This window comes from Elgaria multicarinata, chromosome 13 (assembly GCF_023053635.1).
Source record: "Elgaria multicarinata webbii isolate HBS135686 ecotype San Diego chromosome 13, rElgMul1.1.pri, whole genome shotgun sequence".
Lineage (NCBI taxonomy): Eukaryota > Metazoa > Chordata > Lepidosauria > Squamata > Anguidae > Elgaria > Elgaria multicarinata.
In genome coordinates this window covers 34,406,562-34,420,100 of record NC_086183.1, presented here as the reverse complement: position 1 = coordinate 34,420,100, position 13,539 = coordinate 34,406,562, and the positions used below count along the sequence as shown (strand labels likewise).

General features: G+C 53.1%; 1 protein-coding gene across 1 annotated transcript; it reads right to left on the bottom strand.

The window, feature by feature from the left end:
* Window positions 1-1,491: 1,491 nt before the first annotated feature.
* Window positions 1,492-12,365, bottom strand: CKM (creatine kinase, M-type). The gene is made up of 8 exons (XM_063140152.1): window positions 12,258-12,365; window positions 9,440-9,655; window positions 7,881-8,035; window positions 6,100-6,232; window positions 4,908-5,079; window positions 4,266-4,389; window positions 3,408-3,597; window positions 1,492-1,903 (listed from the first exon to the last, which is right to left on the bottom strand). The coding sequence occupies exons 2-8, from the start codon at window positions 9,630-9,632 to the stop codon at window positions 1,725-1,727; spliced, it is 1,146 nt and encodes a 381-aa protein (XP_062996222.1). The 5' UTR covers window positions 9,633-9,655; window positions 12,258-12,365; the 3' UTR covers window positions 1,492-1,724.
* Between the last annotated feature and the right edge of the window lie 1,174 nt (window positions 12,366-13,539).

Here is a 13,539-nt window from a genome sequence, read left to right as displayed (position 1 = left end):
AACGGCAGCAGGGTGAGCTGGGGGCTCGGGGCAATCCTGTTCCAGTCCTTGGGGGCCAGGTGGAGCTCAAAGGGGACCGGCCCAAGCTGGGCTGTTATTGATGACACTAAATTCGGCAGCTCTTACGGGGAAAATCAAGTGGGTTTCCTTCCTTCCTTTCCTCCCTCCCTCCCTCCCCATTCCTTTCACCTTGTCCCACTCTGTACACTGGTTCCCCCTGCCATAATTCCTACTCTCCCCACCCTGCAAATCCTGCCCCTTTGGGCACCCCCCATCTGTACAGACTCCCATGTAAATAATAGTCCGGTTAGCCCCTGTATCATTGGGTAGAGATATTAATGAGCCAGCCTTTTAGCCTTGGGACGATTGTAAGTTATTCCAGCCCCAGAGCGGCGGTCTGTACCAAACCCTTAATAAACGTAGAACGCCTCCTCCTGTGTCTCAGTGGATCCTTCCTTGCCCGCTTTCTGGATGAGTGTCAAACTAATGCCAGCTTTTGAGAGACGAATGGCCCTGAAAAGGCCTTTAATATCTCAGTGGAGAGGTTACCAGAGCTTAAGCCTGATTGGGAGCTGAAGGGTCTGTGAGGGGGAGGCATTCTGCACATGTTCAGAGATGTTCTTGTTGCTTCCCAGAATGTTGGGTGTTAGGAACAGCTGCTTTGCTTCAAAGGAAGTCTTGGGTTAAGACTTTGATGCCAGCTTCTCTTCTCCCTGATCCCCCCACCTATTCTTGCCACCTGGATAAGCACAACTGGAGACCTGCTCAATCAGACAGAATTGGGGCCATCTAGTCCATCCTATTTCCCTCTAGAAGCTCATCAGATGCCTCCCGGAAGTCCCCAAGCAGGACGTGGCAGGCAATAGCACCCCTGTCCCCTCATTGGTATTCAGAGGAAGATGGCCTCAGAACACGGGTGCTCCACCCCATAGCTGTGGGGAGAGCTCTACTCCCTGCATTTTTCTGATCCTCTTTTTAAAAGCATTAAACCAGTGGCTAACCCCACGTCACGTGGGGTGGGGCCTATATGTTTCTTTTGCATTATGTGCAGAAGGCCGTTCTCTTGTCTGTCTGCAATCTCCCACCAATTGGTCTATTGAGACCCTGGTACAACTGGAGCGGATGAATCCGGAAAAGCCACCCCAACATAATTCTGGGGGCAGGGAGCCAGTGGCATCCATTTGAAGCTGGTGGCTCAGCAGGGCCCAGAGTCTCTTACGTGTCCATTTCTCACACTCCTCCCTCTCCCATCCCACATCTTTCAGACGTCGGGGGCAGCCTCAGATATAAATTCAGCCCAGTGCCTGGGATGCAGTGGTAGAAAATCACTGCGGATAAGAAACTTCCCAGCCCCCCCCCCAACCTAGGCGTGGGGCTTGTCCTCCCCAGAGGCTGCGTGTCCACCTCCCACACAACCCCCTGCTTTTGGATCCACCCCACTAGCAGAAGCCGCAAGTGTCCCGGTGGAAACAGACGGGAGAGAACAGGCACAGGCAAGGCTCTGGGGCCCATCATGAGCTTTATTAACTCCGTCCACAAAGGCTCCGGTGACAGGAGCTGTCCAGCTGACCTAAGGGGCAGCTGCCCTCCAGGCCCTCGCCTCCCCTTGGCAGGAGAGAGGAGGGCGCTGGGGGGCTGCAGCCAGGAGTGGCAGGGTTGGGGTCACCCTCCTGGAGTCCGAGCCCTAGCCCACGCAGGGATGGCCGAGCGCTGGGCGGCGCCTCTCACTTCTGCGCAGGGATCATGTCATCGATGGCCTGGCCTTTCTCCAACTTCTTCTCCATCTCCACCATGAGCTTCACGCCATCCACCACCAGCTGCACCTGTTCCACCTCCGAGGAGCCCAGGCGGTCAGCGTTGGAGATGTCGAAAACGGCACCCACAGCTTCGGTGTCCACACCACCTGTGGCCAGAGAGGGGAGGAGAAATGTGATGGTCAATCAGTTGCCCTCTCCAACAAAGACCATAGAATCATAGAATAGCAGAGTTGGAAGGAGCCTACAAGGCCATCGAGTCCAACCCCCTGCTCAATGCAGGAATCCACCTTAAAGCATCCCTGACAGATGGCTGTCCAGCTGCCTCTTGAAGGCCTTGAGGGTGGGAGAGCCCATGGCCTCCCTAGGTCACTGATTCCATTGTCATACTGCTCTAACAGTCAGGAAGTTTTTCCTGATGTCCAGCCAGAATCTGGCTTCCTTTAACTTGAGCCCGTGATTCCGTGTCCTGCACTCTGGGAGAATTGAGAAAGAGTTCCTGGCCCTCCTCTGTGGGACAACCTTTCAAGTCTTTGAAGAGTGCTGTCATGTCTCCCCTCCATCTTCTCTTCTCCAGGCTAAACCTGCCCAGTTCTTTCAGTCTCTCTTCATAGGGCTTTGTTTCCAGACCCCTGATCATCCTGGTTGCCCTACCAGAATGCTCAGCTCCTTCCAGGACACCGTTCATCCGCACAGCAGCCCAGGGATCACACTGGAAAGTCTAGCCCTCGTACACTGTTGGATCAACTCCCAGGAAATTGGAAGTTGAGCTCATGTGTTCTGCCAGGTCAAGAATCCAGAGGCTCTTTGAGTCTGGGGAGATGGCTTCCCTCGTGTATGAGACAACCAAATGCGCATCACTTCTGACTGACGGGTGTCTCTGCAGCGGTGGTGACTGGCAACAAATGATTACACAGACACCACTGGAAGCTGCTGTGAAGTGGGATTTAAATCTTATTTTCTTTACAAGCCTCTGATTGCGGTAATGTTTCTCATGTTGCAAAGAAGTGAATTCCCTAACCTGTTTCCCGTACTCCACCTGCATTTTCTGGATACATGAGATGTGTGTGTAGCAGCTGGCGGGGTGGGTGGGTGTGTTGTTGCTGCTGAGGGAATGCAGCTTCCCAGAAAATAAGTACCAAGGAACTGAGTCTCCTTTTGTAGTATTAGAATATAGGAAGAGTTGTGTTGGATCCGGCCAAAAGCCGCTCTACTGCAGCACGCTGTACCCATCGTGGCTAGCTAGCCGGAATGCCTTTGGGAAGCCCACAAGCAGGGCATGAGCCCAGTGGCAACACACACACACACACGCACACACACACACACACACACACACACACACACACACACGCACACACACACATGTCCCCTTGCAAGTGGCACGCAGAGCTACCCTGCCTCCAATCCTGGAGCGAATATATAGCCATCAAGCCTGGCAGCCATCGATAGCCTGATCCTGCCATGAAACATCCTTGATTGTTGGAGCACCTTCAAGATATAAGGGCTTTTTTAAAGGTCCAGATGGGTGTGTGTGTGTGTGTGTGTGTGTGTGTGTGTGTGTGTGTGTGTGTGTGGTGGTGGTACAGCTGGCAACCTGGCCTGTTCACCTAGTCTACACCGTGGTGTACGGCACCCCTTCTCCTTCTCCCTCACCTGTGCCACGTTTCTGCAGGCGGAGACGGTTGAGGATCTCCCCAAACTTGGCGTGCTTGCTGAGGTGGGCCAGCTTGACGTGGACGCCCCCACGCAGCCCGGTGCCCAGGTTGGAAGGGCAGGTCAGGATGTAGCCCAAGTGCTCGTTCCAGCTGAAGGGGTGACCAGCTTGCTTGAAGATCTCCTCAATCTTCCAGGAGAGAAATGGTGTGGGTGTGGGTGTGGGTGTGGGTGTGGGTGTGAGAGAGAGAGAGGGAGGGAGGGAGGGAGGGAGAGAGAGAGAGAGAGAGAGAGAGAGAGAGAGAGAGAGAGAGAAATCCCATTTAACCTCTCCTTCAAAACTGGGAGCCAAGAGAAGCCACGTAAGAAAGTGGGGCGGCCCAAGCATGCCTACGCACTCATGTGCTGCTCCTGGCTGCCCTTTGAACTCCCAAAGACCCGTGTCTTCAGGGATCAAGGCCTCTTGTCCGGCTTTGACCTCTGGCTCCGGAAAAGGGCCGGCCTCTAACCTTTGGTGAAGCTGGCCAAAGGACAGAACTGCAGGCCATTCCAGCATGCACAGATTCATAATTGCCCATAACCCTCCCAGCCTGTCCTATCCTGGGTCACCAGAGAGCCAATTGGATGGCACTGGCTTGTATCAAGCTGCTGCCTGTCTGCCTGCAGGAAGTGTCCCTCTGTGCTGCTCAGCTTCTGACCTTGGCTTGTCCACCCTGAGTGCCTGACATGCCTCCTCCTCCTCCTCCTCCTCCTCCTCCTCCTCCTCCTCCTCCTCCTCCTCCTCCTCCTCCTCCCACATGGGCGTTGAGTGGGCCAAGAGGAGCCTACCTCCGTTTTCCAAGAAGCCCAACTGCTCACCTTCTGAAGCCCAACGCAGAAGCGCCGGAAGACCTCCTTCATGTTGCCGCCCTTCTGCATGGAGATGACGCGGAGGTGGTCTTCCTCATTCACCCACACCAGGAAGGTCTTGTTGTCATTGTGCCTGGGGGAGCAGACCAGAGTGTGTCAACGCCTCCGGCCTGTTCACGCTCACCTACTTTCTCCTATGGCTCTGTTCCACATGCACTGGAGTTAGCGTAACAACACAAAAGTGTGTTGACACGCACCAAAAAGTTATTTATTATTAATTCTCATTTATTTATTTATTTATTTATTTATTTATTTATTTATTTATTTATTTTCTGTTCCACCTTTCTACCAGGATATTCAAGATGGCTTTCAACAGAAGTTAAAAACAACACAAGACAGATGTGTAATATAAAGCTGTAAAGAAAAACCACCCCTAAGAAATACATTTGTATTTAATCTCTGCGATGCTGCAGTGCCTCATATTTATAGGCCACATGTGTGAGCTGACATCAGTGCTGCTTCTGATCAAAGGGGCAACAGCTGTTTTGGTGGGCATCTCTGAAACGGGGGGGGCGAGGGAGGGGGAGGGTCAGAGAGGAACAGGATGCTTCTCTGGACAGGCCTGCGCGGGCCCCGGTGGCCCTTGCTCACCAGATGCCTCTGGCGTCGGGCCAGTCGCGGCCCATGCCGGAGGCGAGCAGGAGGGGGGAGACAGGCTTGTCGAAGAGGAAGTGGTCGTCGATGAGTTGCTGCTGCTCTGCGTCCGTCATGTTCTTCAGGGGGTAATACTTGCCCTTGAACTCTCCTGTCAAGCTGTTCAAGGCTGGGGAGAAGGAGACAGAAACGGAGGCCACGCTCAGCGCCCGAGCTTTGGGGCGATTTTCAAGCCAGTGCGGCTTCTGCACAGCCCACAATATTTGGTCTCTGCGTGGAGTTTTTCTTGTGGCATGAAAACGTGGACCACAGAAGGCTGCAAGAGGCCCCTCCACTCGGATGGCTGCTTGGTCACGCCTTTCCTGTTTCATCCCCTCTCCTGTCCGTCCCCCTCCCCTGTATTGTTATCCGTATTTTCATCACCCTGCTCTTGCTGTAAAGAGTTCAGGACTTCAAATCTGGTTCGTCACCCTTCCGTCCTTGTCCTCACAACAACCCTGTGAGGTAGAATCACAGGCTTGGAGGGAGATTTGTAGAGTAGACTGTCAAGTCCAGGCCCTCTTAATGCAGGTAGCAGAAGGTCCCTGAACCATAGAGGGGCCCTTTAGGTCATCCCAGGAAGCTTTGGGACCAAGGGAGGCTTGACTCTGGGTCTCCCCTGTTCTAGTCTGAGACCCCCAACCATTACCCCACACTGTCCAGTGTCAAGGCCCATTGTTTATTTAAGACCAAGGCCTAACAGACTCACACCAACCCCAGTTAAAAGCAATGTTTGTCTATATATCTACATACGTCACATTTTCAACGCAAGGTCTCCCAACTTTGAACTTTAGGTGTGAATTTTTTTAATTTATTTTTTTTATCATTGGTGGCTTTTCAATCATTGCTCTCTTTTCTTTTGATCTGGGGCCCACATGAAGTTTGAGAGCCCACGGACTGAAACACAACCTTAGGTTTGTCATGTCCCCCTTGCCAACAACCTGGAAATCGTAGCCTGGTGGGGGCCATGAGAAGTTTTAGAGAGCCCCAGCCCCTGTCGTGGAGTGCCAGTTCCTAGGGAGTCATGTAAATAGTGGGGCAGCCACACCCCATAAAGGATGTGTATAGAGAACTGCCATTTTGTTTTGTTCTTGGAAGAGGCAGCCACTGGTCTACTAGCCTGCCAACTTGGCCACTCTTGGCCCCTTACCAGTGATGGAGAGCTTCTCAATAGCACGGCGTTCCCCACGGCTGCAGTGGGGGGGCAGGGTGTACCCCTTGATGCTGCGGCCAGTCCGCACACGGCTGCTGAGCACGTAGTTGGGGTCCAGATCATCTCCACCCTGCAGAGAAGGGAGAGACGGGGAAATGGTCATTGTGAAGAACGTCCAACATGGTGGTAGTCCTGCCTAGCTAGTTTTGCTCAGTTTGGCTTCAGCCTCTGGGCCGGGAGGAAGGAGTTTCGGAGAACGTTGCTTAGAGTTGGTCTCATGGCTTAGATAACTGGTTGTGCAAAGTTCGCCCCATCTTTTGGGAGTAACACCTGCGGGTTATCAGTTTAGCTCCAATAGCCAAGGCAGCGCTAATTGGAGTGTTGATCGTTTCCAGCTGGGAAACGGCCTGACGAGGGAAGGGGTGCCATTGACCCAAGTAAAGCATGGGATTGGCTAGAGTGAGTCCTGGGGCCTGGAGGCCCAAAACAGGACAAAGGAGTGGGCAACCAGGGGCCAGCCATCTTCCCTGGACTTACGTAGGGTGACCCTATGAAAAGGAGGACAGGGCTCCTGTATCTTTAACAGTAATGCAGAAAACGGAATTTCAGCAGGTGTCAATTGAAGAGGGTGAAATCCCCTCTTCATCACAACAGTTAAAGCTGCAGCAGCCCTGCCCTCTTTTGTATCTGGCCACTCTACTATTACAACTGTTGTGATGAAGAGGGAATTTCACCCACTTCAATTGACACCTGCTGAAATTCCCTTTCCCACATTACTGTTAAAGATACAGGAGTCCTGTCCTCCTTTTCATAGGGACACCCTAACTTACACGTATGTAAAGTGGGAGATCCCTGGTGAGCGGGGTAAACGCTTGGTCTTAGTTAGATTTCTTATGTTCAAGTGTCTGGAGTCTCCAGGGAAATCTGCTTGCCTTAGGGCATGGTTCTGGGGTAGGTTAGAACCTTAGTCGATTGTTGTGTGAAACGGTTTCATAACTGTTCGTTGTGAAGCTTGCTTTTAAATTGTTATCCCACCGTTTCCGGGAAGCTTGTTTTTAAACTGTTTTCCTACCCTTTCCCTCCCCTTCCCCTTTTAATATTTTACTGTGTGTGTCATTTATGTGTCTGACTGGAGCCTTACGTGTTAGTTAGTCTAGCGTTTGTAATAAACTGCTTCAGTCCTTAAACGTGTGTGTGTGGCCTTATTCCTCGAAGGGCTGGCCCATCCTGGCTGAGGACAGGGTTAGGGTGGGAGCTATCCGGGAATTTGGACGTATGGTCCGGAAGCCTACCCTGCAGGGATGCTGGGTGGACCCCAGCTCCTTCATAGTCATTTGCCATACATCGTGCCCCCTTCTCTTGGTCGCAGACACAGCGGTCTCCAGCGACCTTCGACGGAGTCAGACCAGTCAGTATTCACTATGGGGGCAGGGTCTGGGTACACCAGTTGTTGGGGAACATGGGCAGGAGGGTGCTCTTGCACCCGTGTCCTGCTTTGTTGGTCCATGGCCATCAGCTGGTCGGCCACTGTGTGAACAGAGTGCTGAGCTAGATGGACCTTCAGTGTGATTCAGCCTCAGGCTTGTCTTATGTTCTTCGGGTCTCAAGCCGAGAGAGGAGGTCTCTCCTTGCCCTGAGAGCCTCCTAACTGGAGAGGCCAAGGGTAGAATCTGGGATTGCAGGCCTGCAAAGCATAGATGCTGCCACCACGCCACGGCCTGTCTCCCCACCCACCCCCATTACGCACACTCTCCACCCCACCCCATCCCAGCACCTACCTTCAGGTTCTCGTGGTTCAGATCCGTCTTGTGCTTGTCGGTGGGTTTGTAGCCACCGTGACGGTCCTCGATGACGGGGTCAAAGAGATCCTTGAAAATGTCATAGCACTCCTCATCGCCAGCCACAAGGCCGACGGTCATGATGAAAGGGTGGCCTGCAGGGAAACCCAGAAGGCGGCATTAGAGACCGGTTGGGGAAGACACAGGGGAAGTGGTAAGACAAACTCTTCCTATCTCTTCAGGGGCATTCTCCTGTGCAGTGTCACCTCCCTCGTAACCAATGAGAGAAGAGCAGGATCTTTCCCTTCTGATGCCTACATTACAGAATGGGCTCACTAAAAGCTCCATGATGGGACCCAAGTGTGTGTGCACACGCCAGCGCCAGCACACACACACACACACACACACACACACACACACACACCATCTTGCAAACATGCACCGGTCTCCAGCATGTAGGCACCTTCTATTATTTTTAATAACTGTCCACAAAGCCAAACTTGAATCCACCCCAGCAAATCGTCTTGTAATCTCACTCAGGAATGGCCAGCTGAGTTTTTCTAGGCTCTGCGACAGCCCTGCCCAGAAACGTTTTCAAGCTGTATGAAAGAAAGGATTCTCCAGATCTCTTTTTGGAAGTTGCATGCAATATGTGATTGCTCGTGCTTATCTAACTGGGTATCTCAATCCTGCAGTCAGTCTAAGTGAACGATTCAAATGTAGTCAGTTAAATCTGCATTTGAGATCAGACAATGGATCTAAAGGAAGGAAAACTTTAGCATGCTCTGGTTTTAGGCGGCATTCGGGCGTCCTTGCCTCAGTAGGGCATCATTTTAGAAAAGGCACCCCTCTCTGCCCTCTCATATTTGAATGGAATGCCTCTTCCAAGGCATAAAACATTCTTAAAATGTTTTTTTAAGGAATTGATCTAATTGATTCAGCATTGCAGCCTTACATCTCACCTCCAGACTGCTGTCTTTAGAACAGAGTGGGCCCTGAGCATCACACAGGATGTGGCCAGGCCTGATCTGAATAGAACGTCTCCATGAATGCCTTAATCTTTGGCCCTTTTGCAGAACCACACTGCAACTCCCTCTAGATAGGTAAATGTTATTATGACCATTGATCAGCACCAAGTCTCTCTAGCAATGTAGCAACTGATCCCTGGCCCACTCATCTTCACTCTGGAGCATCAATGAGGAGGTGGTCCCCCTCCTCATCTCCACGAGGAGTGACTTGGACTCCTGCCTCCAACATTTCAAACAAGAGTGGGTGCAGACAGAGTGAGCGTCTTGATGCTGCGTTTCTGGGTCCGTGGCCATTTGGAGCCGGCCCAGGCGCTTCTGCACAACTCATCCTGTGGCCGACTCAGTCGGTCCGATGCCAACCAGCCACCAGAGGGAGATAACAAGCCAGGTGGTGCGCTGGCTGCACATGAGGTTGGGTCAACGGACCGCGCTTGCGGAGAGTGGGGCGGGTGTGTGTGTGTCTTAGTGAGCGACCTTGCGTTCCTTCCTTTGGCGGAGGTTCTGGAGGAGCGGAAAGGAGGCCGGACTCACCTGGGTTGTCCACGCCTGTCTGGATGCAATCGTCAAGGGTGCAACCGCTGGAGGTCTCCTTCCCCCGCAGAGCGGCGTACATTTCTGGTTTGAGAGCCTTGGCCATGTGGTTGTTGTGGTGGGTGAGGTCGGGGTATTCCTCCTCCGCTGAGAAGTTCATCTTGTACTTGTTGTGGGTATTTCCGAAAGGCATGGTGGCGGTTGGCGGGACGAGTCCTGTGGCGGCAGACAGGGAGAGGGAAGAGGGTAGGCTGAGGAGGGGGTTGGGCCAGCAGCCCTTCCACCACCCTCCCACCACTCCACCCCACCCCCCGCCCCGCCCCACCCTGCCCCTGCCCCTGCCAAACCAGAACCAATTTGGGGTGGCAGTGGAGAAATCTTGGTACTCAGATTTGCTTGTTAACAGGGATGCTTTGGGATCATGACCATTCTCCATATCTCATTCGCCATCTTTTAACATGGTGGGGGCCGTGTTGGCCAAAAGGAGAAATGGCATTTTGAATGTGAATGGCCAATACTTGAGGCCATCGCCTTAAAATATCTTATCATCAGGTCTTACAATACGGGTTTTAATTGGGAAAACAAGACATAAATCGTGGAAAGCTTCACAAGACCAAAAGGTTTTAGGGGGGCGGGGAGTGTTAATGGACATTTAAAAAAAGAAAATGGATTTGAATTTAAACCTAAGCTAAAGTTCGTAATAGGGCAAAGCTTCATTGCCTGCTTGGGTTCACGATACTGAACTTGGAATATAAGAAACGTCCTTGTGCAGAGTCACAGAATCATAGAGGAGCGTCTAGTCTGACCCCCTACCCCAGCCTTCTCCAATCGAGTGCCCTCCACCTGTGTTGGACTACAACTCCCGGCATGCTGGGAGTTGTAGTCCAACATACCTGGATGGCAGCAAGTTGGGGAAGGCAGCCGTACCCAATGCAGGAAATCCCCAACGGATTGCTCTTCAGCTTGAAGTCCTCTAGTGAGGGAGAGTCCCCCGGCCGCTCATTGGTTCCATCCCTGAAGTTCCTCCTAACGTTCAACCGAAATCTCCCATCTTGTAACTTAAGCCCCTGAGAGCTAGCCCTGCTGCCCTCTGGGATGGCAGCAGAGAACTAGTCTTTGGTCTCTTCCATTTGACAGCCCTTCAGGCCTCTGAAGAGTACTAGGATGTGCCCCAAATTCCCTCCACCTTTCCTCAGAGTTCTGGTTTGCTGTACCACTGCCCGTCTTCATTGCCTGCCTCTGAACCATTTCAGTTGGTCTACAGCCTTCCTAAAGAAAGGTTGCCTTCTCCCATGGGAGCTTGCCTGGGTTTTAAGTTCTTCCAGGGAGGCCGTTTCCTCCGTCCCACCACCATTGGTGGCACATCTGTCGGGGATGTGAGAGAGGGCCTTCTCAGTGGCCGCTCCTCAGCTCTGGAACTTAATAATTTAATTTATTTGTTTTTATGGTTGTTTTAATTTGGTGTATCTTTTAATCCTGGTCTCATTGTTATTGGCTGTTCGGGCAGCATTTTTTCATGGAAAAGTGGGATATAAATCAAATTGACCAACCGATCCATCACTCAATAAAGTCCCACCAGCCCACCAAGTCCTCTCCAAGGGGCGTCCCCGGCCTTGCTGCTGGAATTCCTCCTGCCACAAATGCTGGGGCTTTTGAAGCAGGAGTTCTGTGCCTACGAAGCGTGGCTGCAGCCACTACATTGTGCCCCCCCCCCACCAGGGCAGAGTTTATTCTACCTGCACATTTTTCTTGTACAAGTCGCTACAAGTCAACCATCCTGGCATCTCTGGTGAAGGATGCGGCGTTTCCAGGACGGAAAGCGAGGCATCGAAGCGAGCTCGACTTGATCCGCCGCCTCTCTGATTTAAAAATGAAGGCAGGGGGCCGTGGGGCAGGGCCTCTTCCCACTTCTCTGGGCTGCAGAGGTTTGGGGCCGTGCGCCAATGTCACACCGTTGGAGAGAGGTCGCCAGCCACGGAGGGCAGCAGCTACTGCGCACACCCGGCCAGCGTGCCAAGGGGGGGGGAGTGGGGGGGCACACAGGCTCTGCCACTCCGATCCAGTTGCTCCCAGTGGAAAGCTGGGGGTAATTTTAGCCGCCGGCCCCTCGGAAACAGGTTTATTTATAGCTGCTGCTTTTGTCCACAAAAGGGCCCTGCTGGAGCCTGCTGGCGCAAAGGAGCGCTCTGGCTGCACGTTGAGCCCGCATTCCAGCGGCTACTTTTGCAAAGTGTCAGCGGTCCTGGGAGCCAAGAAGCGAGCGAGGCGTCCAGTCTCCAGGCAAGGAGGGAGGGGCAGCGCTCTGTCCACAAAGGGGGGAGGGCAGTGCTGGGCACACGCCTGCGGAAGGAAGCACCCCCCTCCCCAGATCTCCAACCTCTCTTCCCCGCCTCCAACACACAAGCCGCTGCGGGACCCCCAGGCAGAGACACTGCCAAGGTCATCACGAGATTTAAGGTCATCGGCGCCACTCGGGGGCCATCCTGAAATGGGCACCTCGAAGGGTCTCGTATCCTGACCTTGGCCGTTCCAGGGGACAGCAAAGCCATGCAGCTCTTGGGTTGCTGGGGAGGGGGCTCCCTGCTGATGCCCCAAGCTCTGGACGCCCCCCTCCTGTCCACTCAGGCCAGAGGATTCCATTTTCAAAGTTAATATGTGGCATTAATGAAGGGTTTAAAGAAGAAGTAGTAAATGTGATTTTTGTTAAAAAACCAAAAAACCCTAAATAGACTAGCCAAAGCACATGCACCTGTTCCTGTCCACTTCTGCCCCGCGCCCTGCTCCCCATTGCAAATCTGGAAGTAGAGACAGATGTTACCTGACAGGGAGAATCAAAGCCTTGTCTTACTCCAGCACAACAGGTGACCCAAAAGTCTGGCTCAGGACCCTGGGCATATATACTCTGTGCCTCACTGCCATTGGCTGCCCCTTGACAGGCAGCTGGCCTGTGATTGGGCACCGCTTCCCCAGCTGGGCTTGAAATTTGGGTAGGAGCTTTTGATGCCAGCTGCCTGCAAGGGGGGTTGCCTCCCTCCCTGATGGAGCTCAGGGGCTCCCTCTCTCTCTCCCTCCCTCCCTCCCTCCCTCCCTCCCTCTCTCTCTCTCTCTCTCTCTCTCTCTCTCTCTCTCTCTCTCTCTCGTATCCTCCCCAGAACCTCCTTTTGATGCAAGGACACAGCCCAGGAATTTGTGAAGTGATCATGAAGTGAGTGACTTTGAGCATGCAAAGAGGGCTCCTCCCCACGTCAACCATGAACCAGTGATGGGGCAGGGGTTGCTGAACATTAGCTCTCTGGTCAAGGGTTGCGGATTGGAATTCTCCCACCCGTTCCTTCTCTAAAGCCACCTGCCTCTCCCAACTTAATAATAATAATAATAATAACTTGATGCCATCCCCAGCCAGTGGCCCGACACATCTGGAGCACAGCAGGGCAGGGCAGGGCAGGGCAGGGCAGGGCAGGGCAGGGCAGGCTGCTCTGGCAACGTCAGCGTCTCCGGCTCCATCCTTGCAACAATCCTGTATGGTAGACTTGAGAGGTCACAGTTTGTCCAAGGCCACCCAGCGAGGGCATAATCCTGAGCGTGGGGCTCTTCATTGGCCCTCTGCGCTGACCTTGTCCAGAATGGAGAGCGCGCGTACATAAAAATTCTTGCACTGGAGTTGTGAACGGGCCTTTGGGAATGAGCCAAGCCGTCCTGGATGAGGGTTCTAAAAATAGGGAGCCCCTGATACCGAGGGGCCGCGGGCTACGAGCAGGAGAGCGCCCGTTCCTGTCTCTGCTCTATCAACTCACAGGTGAGCCGTGGGCATCACCTGGAGAAGAGGGGGAGGCGGGCTGGTGATGGATGGAGCGCCAAGGCCTTCCAGGACTCTGGGAGCGTTTGCCAAGATCTCCAGCATGTGAAGGCAGGTTGCAGAGAACGGATTTGGGGTGGGGGTGGGGGGCAGACCGTCGGGGATAATTAGCGAGGAGGCTTGTGCAGCCATTGAAGCCCAATTCAATGATCCAAGACTCCCCCAGATACTGCTCTCAGGCTTCCCTCTAAACATATATGTTTAGAAACTTTTAAGTTTGTTTTTTAAAAATAAAATAATAATA

Bases quoted from the DNA above. Each gene is read 5' to 3' on its own strand.
- CKM (XM_063140152.1), bottom strand. From the start codon at position 9,632: ATGCCTTTCGGAAATACCCACAACAAGTACAAGATGAACTTCTCAGCG. The intron at 6,233-7,880 runs GTAGGTGCTGGG...CCTTCTCTGCAG, and splicing joins TGAACCACGAGAACCTGAAG to GGTGGAGATGATCTGGACCC. The intron at 4,390-4,907 runs GTGAGCAAGGGC...CTGCTCCCCCAG, and splicing joins CCCGACGCCAGAGGCATCTG to GCACAATGACAACAAGACCT.